The 8,573-nt window shown below is 42.0% G+C and overlaps 1 protein-coding gene across 1 annotated transcript in view; it reads right to left on the bottom strand.

Annotated features, from left to right (window-relative positions):
- The window catches only part of SLC22A15 (solute carrier family 22 member 15), a 46,194-nt gene extending 38,001 nt beyond the window's left edge, over positions 1–8,193 (bottom strand). Inside the window, exon 1 of the mRNA XM_076348684.1 lies at positions 8,069–8,193. Within this exon, the coding sequence (XP_076204799.1) occupies positions 8,069–8,155 (87 nt within the window). The 5' untranslated portion in view covers positions 8,156–8,193. The remainder of the gene's footprint in view (positions 1–8,068) is intronic.
- Positions 8,194–8,573: the final 380 nt, after the last annotated feature.

Genomic DNA, 8,573 nt, shown 5'->3' on the forward strand with positions numbered 1-8,573 from the left:
AAAAACAGGAATTGCGGGCTGACAAGTATCAGGCAGAGTTTAGTCCTGCTTCCACAAGCGTGATTATTCTTTTGTCTGCATTTCATCTTTCTCTCTCTCCATATTGTCCAGCCTGCTTTGGCTATCAACATATCTCAGTTACAGTCAGTATTATAAGAGATCAAAGTTCGCACCTCAGCACACTGGTTTGGGACACCACCAAAGAATATTGGGTGAGCACCTTGGTCTCACAGAGGGAGTTCTGCTAAGACTATGAGAAGAGCACATTCTCGGCTGTGCCTGGACTTCCTCACTACCAAATGACTAAAGCATTTAACTTGGTAAAAAGATGCAGTAAAAGCATACACTGATTACTTCAGAAGTTTGTTATTTCAGTATCCAGACTAAAACACATTGCTGACATTTGTATAAGCTGCTTTCATTTATTTATTCATTTTAAGGACTTGCCTGAGGATAAGCAATTGGATCTACTTTTGTTTTGTTGTTTGTTTTTAAATTAAAAAAGTCTTGGTTTACTGCTATTTCAGAGCAACATGATGCTCCAGAACTGAAAGATCAGTTTTAACTAATTTTGTGGTGGAACTTGCTAAACCAGCCTACAGGCCTCAGAAGTCCCTGAATTACTTTTTAAAATTCTGGGAAAAACAAACACAAAGCTGTCAGCAGTCTTAAATTTACTGTACAAGAATTTAACGTCTTCAGCAGGAAGTCTGTAGGGCGGTCTGCAAATTGAAAGACTGAAGAGCTCTGGTCTTTCTCAATATATTTTTAAGACACCAATAACTGAACAGCATACCACAAACAGAAAGCTGGAATAAGCTATACATACAACTCTCTTCAGCTTTCCTTACCCGAGGATCTCAAAAGCTTCATTGTGCCTTCCAAGGCAAATTCTTAACACCCTTTCCCCCCCAAGCCCATCAGGATTAGGAAAATGACCAGGTGAACACAAATACAATGTTTAACCAGGTTAAGTCCCAAACTTAGTCAGAGATCATATTGTAAACAGACAAGACCTAGAAAACAGATGCTATTGCTCCAGAGGGACTCCAGTCCCACTGGGCTGCTACTTGCAAAAAGCAAGCAGTTTTTACTTCATGCAAACAATGCACATGAAGCACTACATTACCTATAAATAGAAGTAGTTATATTAACTACTCCAGTTAACAAAAAAAAGCATTTGAGAGCACAAAACTTTATTTGGGTCAGAAATAAAGAGCAACAATCATGTGCAAGTTGGAAACAATTATTCTGAGTTCAATTACACATCTACCAGTTCTATCACCTGAGAGAAAAGAAAATTAGAGTCTCTAAAATGAAGGAAGTGTCAGTGATGAGAGCCCTAATGATGTGGCCTGCTAGTGGAAAAATACAGGTAATTTATTGCCTACAAAACATGAGAAGTTAGAGACTGTGTGTACACATGGGCAGGGAAGAAGGAAAGGGAGATAGTTTGTCATAATACAAATATTTTTAATCCATAGTCTTTGCTATCCAGTAGAATTATGCGAGTTAACTCCCAGGCTCATCTTCTGAGGGTGCTCAGAGGACAGACTGTCTAGATGGGTTGTTTCAGAGTTTGCCAGGCTGAAAGCCATCTTGATTAATAGCAGAAGATAGGATTGCTTCAGTTCCCACTGAATCCAAATACCATCCCATTGCACAAAATATTCTATGTAACAATAACTTCACTGTTAATAATCTGAAAACATCTCCCCATACGCTTTACCCACGCTCCATATAAAGATGCCAATCACCATTGACACAGTGCCTCCCAGGCACCTTCCATTCCCAGTTGTTAAAAAGACATTGCAAAAGCAAGGCATTCAGCCACAGCTAGAGTAAAGAGCCCCAGAACAAGTTCTTTCTGACAACTTCACTCTTTACACAGCGTGCAGCCTTCACTTTTTTAAAGAAAGTTTCATTTGTTTGTTTTTTTTTTTTAAACTAGGCAGAACAATCTGCTTCCTTCCCTCTGTTGCTAGGCCTTCAGAGTGTCTACTTCTCTGTGCTTCTCCCAAAACTCATGCTTCTTGCTATGCCCATCAGCAATAATTCTGTTAAGGTCTTTACAACAGCACATTGAACAGGCATCTTCTAGGACTAAACTGCACAGGAACTGAAGTCAGCCTTTTAAGTTAAATTGCAAAAGCTGACTAGATGTGTTTATATGGATACATACACACGGAACATGTGGTTTCAGTGTCAGAGTGAATATAGTGATCATTAGAAGAGCAAGAAGACCTGGCAATGATGCTTAGAACCACCTAAATATGAGCTCAATTACATGTGCTTTGCAGTTCAGATGCAGCTAAAGAAGGGAAGGTCTCAAAGCTACAGCTCATGTTTCTTCTATACCTCAAGCTTGCTCTGATCATACTTTTCCCCTGCCTACAAGCATAAATTTAAAGCTTATGGATGTATGGATGGTGCACTGGTTTGGATTAAGACACAACATAATTTTGAGGGAAGATGGAGATGTAGGCAGCTGATAAGGTATTCATGACTCCCCTCCACTCAGGATTATTTTTGGAAAAAATGATAGCAGGTTAGCTTTTTAATCGGCGAGGAAGCAGTTATTAGAATTTAGACTTCTGCGTTATGGCTGAGAATTAAGGACCCCACTGCTAATGAAGGATGTCACAACTCAGCATTGTTATTTCAGTTTTTTTGCAAAATATAGTGCAATGTCTGCATCAGCTGCATTCATGTTTTTAAGGTTATCTTTCCTGATATTATAGTTATAAGTGATTGTTTCTTTTAAGGAACAGTTAAGGATCTGAAAGAAGCAATTACAGAAAGACAGACCACACTGGGTCTTGACTATACTTGTGATTCTTCTGGCAGCTATGTTTGATTTACAGAAGGCCGCTAAAGGACCAAGAAGTCTTGGTTAGCATCTAAATCATTGAAATTAAATGTAACATGTGACCAAAGAATTACCTTTTTTTTTTCCTTAAAAGATTTCCCCAGCCAATTGGAGCAAGTGGTAGGATTGGTCTTCACTTAGAAGTTCCACAACGTTTCAGGTAGAAATATTCTTAGCTAAATGAGTAGCAGCATATCTTTCTGTGTGATTAGTTTACATACTTACACCCACCTAGTTTATTTTTCTTCCTAAGCAGGAATAAGCTATACCAGAACAAGGAATTATATTCAGTGATAGAACTACTCTAAAAGCCTCCATTACTTCTACAAGGAAAGCAACACCATCCTTTAGCATAAGCATGTTCTGAGTAAGATACAATGCACGAAAAGATGTAGGAATAAGAAGCTTGCCCTAAGAAATAAAAATTTTGGCCCCTACTTTTTGTGTTTGTATTCATGCCACATTTGAAACCACCCCTCTGCATAAGTGGTTGCACATGTTTGACACACATTCTGCAACTGCTTTCTTGAGAATCAGAGGGACTTAAACTCTTACTTCTCCCATAGACATAAAGAAAAAAGCCAAACAGTGAGGTAATCAAAGTGAAGGAAGGTTACATGGCAATTCTGTAAATCTTTTTTATATCTGCCACCTTGCTTACATACCTTACAGATACTTATAGCTGAACTATGTCTAAGTTACAGTGCAAGTAACTTTGGGTAAACAGCATACCTGTCATGAAGACCCTGGAACACCTTCAGCACCCTATACTAGCAGTTGTAATGTAATTTGTGTAATACCCATCTCTTTCCTTCATTTTAAATTGTTCATTACATTTCAGATTTGTTTTGCACTTTCTACTCAGATAAAGTCCTAATAGTATACCTCATCAAGGACTGGGAGTAAGCTGTGCAATTTATGATCAATTCTGGCTGGTTCAAAGAACAGCTTAATAGACTCAAGCAAACGTAAGTATTAAAAGAAGATTCACTGACAAAGTATTTCATTACTGTCATTACAACTACAGAGTGATGACTCATGCCATTGAAGAGGTAGAATGTGTACAGGGGTAGATAAGAAATGTCAAGAAAGAGAGTTAAACAAGGTTACATATGGGATCACATCTGTATCCTATTTGAAGACAGACACTACTTCTTTTGTATTGTTTCTAAAGATTTGGGATGAGCCTGCCTTACTTAAGCCACATGTCCCAGAATTTGCTTTCCCTCAAAACATGTGTGCAGATGGGAGGATTAAAGAGCAGCTTTCTGCACTGGGATATTCTAATAATAGAAGTCATACATGATGATCTTGCTGCCAACAGCAAAGAGATGCTAGCAGCACCACTCATTACGGCTGCACTGTATCAAGAATGCCTTTGCCTTAAAACAAACTATTATTCAAGGAACTTGATGTTACTATCTTAACTGTTTTTCCATCTTCCCTTCAGTTAGTAAGAAGTCCCTAAGATGGAGGGAAACGCCACTCTTGGTAATTATCCATACTGCTGTGCAGTGCACTTTACCCAACTTTAGGTAAAGCCTTTTCCAGCTGTGCAAACAAGACCTCCCTTTTAAACTCTAACATGTTTTAAAAAGCCTTTTAAGAGAGATATAGTAGGAACACACTTCTGTTCTCAGATTTCTGCAGGTTCAGTTTGGACTCAGGCAATCCTGTAGCTCAGATTCACTGGCAAAGGCAAACCGCTTTCAACCATGTAGATTGAGTCAGAAGAGACCAAGAAACTTTTTTTTTTTTAATATGCTTGTATGCTCCCAAGCATCTGATCAAGATGTGAGATTTTGTCTAATGTTGCTACACACACTAAACAAACACCAAAAGACACCATTCTTTAATAATGCTTCAATATAATTTCTTCGAAAGGTAGTGAGCACCCTTCTAGTCATCAATAGGTGTCAAGTAATTACTTTTAGTTCAAAGTAAAGTCCTAAGTATTTTAAGAGTTATCAGCTCCCTTTATTCCTCCCTCCCTCACTTAAAGATACACTGGAAGTGCAAGACAAATCCAGTCTCAAATTCACATCATTAGTCTATCCTGACATTCCTCAGATAAGTTCAGTCTTTAGGTAATTCCACAGGTTTTGGAAAAAATGTTTCTCTACATTAGCTGTCGTCACTCCATTATAAAGTTAGCAACCACTGCTACGGAACATCCCTAAAAATATTCCAAAGTCCTATTAAGTTGGTAGTGAATAAGGCAGGCATACCTTAATACAGTAACAGCTCAACAAGTTAATGCATAACAGCAGCAGGTAGCAGAATACAAATCAGTGAAGAAGTGAAGAAGATGAAAGCAGCAGCCCACAAGACTTACACTTAATCTAGTTTTACACTGATGACATACAAAAACATTTTTCCAACTACAAGCAACCTGGAGGTTTTTTGCCAGAGTGTCAGTATGCTCATTCCACAGGCTGAGTACCAGTTCAGTCAAGGCCACATGAAAATTGACTATCATCTGGAAAGTCTCACCCATCCAGACATAAGTGTTTGGTACAACTTGCCTCAAAGAAGTTCTGTGAGCTAAACTATGTTTGTAATCAGAATTCAGAGATCAGATACATTGGCATATCAGTAAGGCTACATGGTAGAAGTAGTTTACTGTAGAAATTTATATGAGAAGAAAAACACTAAGATGAGGGAAAATACCTATAAAGTATGAAACTCAAGAGATCAGAAACATGCAGAGATGAAAAAGCACAAAAGTCTACAAGGAAAGCAAGAACATCTGCTGGGAATCTTACGGGGCAAGGAAAGCAGAGTTTAAGCTCAGTATATTAGCATAAGAGATGAAGGGACTTGATACAGCAGAGAAAAATAGTTTTCACCCCTGTGGTATTCTTATCTTTAAGAACATAGAAATATTTTTTATATCAATAGGCCAATGTGAAAATACAAGCCAACTGAGGGAGCACATGGGAAGGGACAGGGAAACAAGCAATAAAATGGAATAGTCAGTCCATGGCGGAGCCAGTGACACAGACTTAACAGGAGTTCTCATTCTGCAGCCAGATGCTGCATCTAACCCACTAAAGGAGCCCATGATTACCTAAATCTACATCACACACACCAGATACGTTACTTACCTTTGGGTCCATCCTCCAAAGACTGACAATAAACCAGATAAAAGACTAACACCAATTGTGGCACCTGCCTTCAATCTTGCTCTTGCACATCCCAGTGACACATTATGTAACTTGGCACCAATAAAGGAACACAGAAAGCAATCAACCACCCAAGCAGGAACCAGTTGTCTAAGTCCAAATCTATTCACGGACTGAAAAACAACAAGCTTCACATCTAAATCCCTTACAAACTCCTGCACCTGCATGATCTGAAGCAAAGAAAACATATCAGTCAGGGGATGATCCCCATTGGTAAAGTTCAAGAATTAAAGATAACGTGAGAAAAAGAAAACAGACCTGCAAACCTGCTCCCTTTTTTTCTTTAGTTATTCTGAATTAGTTCCAGGATTTGTAAAGATATTTCTGTTTACTTCTCCCATGAGAAATGCAAGTTAATCCATTAAAAAGAAAACAAACAAAAGTATTACAGAACGACTGACCCATACTACTTAAAACTCTGGAAATACAGAGCACTTGTCATGGTTGCAGTTCGTTCCAGAACATAACCAGCACTGGAAGAAAAAGTAACTATTGCTTCCTTAATCCCTAATCTTCAGTGAGCATACAAATTTTCTAGCCAGTCAGCCAGCAGAACAAGCTCTAAGCAATGTCTAATTTTAAAAGACTAATCAGCTAAATCAGTAAAAAAAAAAAAAGAAACAGTACAAGGAAACAGAAACCTACAAAGCTTTTGCTGTTCATCATCATAGCTACACAACCAAGTACAGAGTTCCCAACTGAGGGGACTGGGCATCTGAATTTTCTTTGGTCATCTCAAAGCTTCTTAATACTTCTGTCAGACCCCTAGCCACCAGGAGAAGACATCTTCAGTCTCACAGCTCATGACTGGAAGTTCTTGATTACTACAAAATACTGGTCAGCAGAGTCGGGAGACACACTTAAGTTCCCCTCTTCCCTCCTGCAGCTGGTAAGTTTCCACAGTGGCAGTAAGCCAGCATTTGTCAGCCTAGCTGAATTCACTACAATTAAGTTTTTGAAGAGTTAACATGGAGTAAACCAAACTTCTGTCAGATTCAAACTATACTTTATGCCTAGGCCATGACTGTGATGGTGCACATATTATCCTCATCTCCCCTCCCCACTCCCACAGGAATAGGCAAAGATGAAGCAAAGCTGGAAGTAAAGACAACAAACCTTGTTGCCGAGCACATCACTTGGTCATGCAGTCTCTGAATGATATTATAGTACTCCACTGTTCCTTTGGACTCCATTTTTATCACAAAACTTAAGAGAGTTCCAGTTTTGTATCTCACAGAATACAAACCAGACTACCCAAAATGTAGAGCCTCGTGCAAATACCTAATGCAGAGACACTGCCCCTACACTCTAAGAGTTAAGTCAAGGCAAATCAAAGTACCATAAGCAGTCATAGCCTATCAGCTGATTAGATGAAAGCTTCTACACACAGAGATTATCAGTGACTACCTGTAGCTTTTCAAACATTTCCACTACAAACAAGCCACATACAGCCTAGAAATCACTAGCCTAGGCCATTAACTCTAGGTTGCGTAGGATTCCCAGCAGAGTCTCTGACAGAAGTCGCTGTCTTCCAGTCTATCTCATGAAAATCTCAGTTTAACTTCACTTCAACCAGCCCTTCACCTGACAAACTGCATACTCCGAATTTGCTCACCGAGTGACACAAGGCATAACTCCTCAGGCAACACAGCACAGATAGCACAAGCCACTTGCCCCAAATTCACTCTGCAGAAGTTCACTCTGCCTTTGGACAGAGGTCACCTTTGCCCCAGGAGCACAGCAAACTGCTGCAGGCTAAATCCAGAGCAGAAGACCAGTTACTGCCACCAGCAGCCCTCAGCAGAAGACCTCCAACACGAACCTTCACACCAGGCAGCACTCACCACAGGCACATCCACCCAACCACTTGAGAGGGCAACTGCTCACAGCACCCACACTGTGCGTGTGGGGGCATCGCCCTCCCGGCACTGCCTCCCCCACGGGTGCTCCGAGGCGAGTCAGGGCGCCGCACCCCACCCTTGGGAAAAGGGCGGGAAGGGAGGCGACCTCTCACCTGGAGGAGCACGGCCAGCAGGACGCACAGATACACCTGGTAGGGCCCCATTTGCCCCACCAGCGGGAACGCCTCCTCCACCTCCATCCCGCTCCCCGCCCGCCGCGCAGCTCCTACGAGCGGCCGCCGAGCAGCGCATCCCCGGCCCGGGGCGGGGCGCGGAGCAACGGCCTGGCCCTCGCGGAGGAGGAGGAGGAAAGGGCGGGAGGCGCGAGGCGGCGCTCATGCGCAGGCGCCGGGGAGAGCAGCCGGGAAGCGGCCCGCCCAGGGACGCACGCGCAGCCTGCCTCCTTCCCCGGCGCCCGCCAGGGAAGCGGAAACGCAACGGCCGCCGCATTGCCGTTACGAGCGTTAGCGCACGCGCACGTTCCTGATTTAAATGGGGGCGGGGGGGGGGGGAGGGGGGGGGAGAGGGGGGCTCGCGCGCTCCTCTGGCTGCCATTGGCCGCCAGCGAGGAGAGAGGCGGGTGGGGGGCGAGGGGTGTGTGAGGGTCTGGGAGGGGGG

The sequence above is a fragment of the Aptenodytes patagonicus genome, chromosome 1 (genome assembly GCF_965638725.1).
Source record: "Aptenodytes patagonicus chromosome 1, bAptPat1.pri.cur, whole genome shotgun sequence".
Taxonomy (NCBI): Eukaryota; Metazoa; Chordata; class Aves; order Sphenisciformes; family Spheniscidae; genus Aptenodytes; species Aptenodytes patagonicus.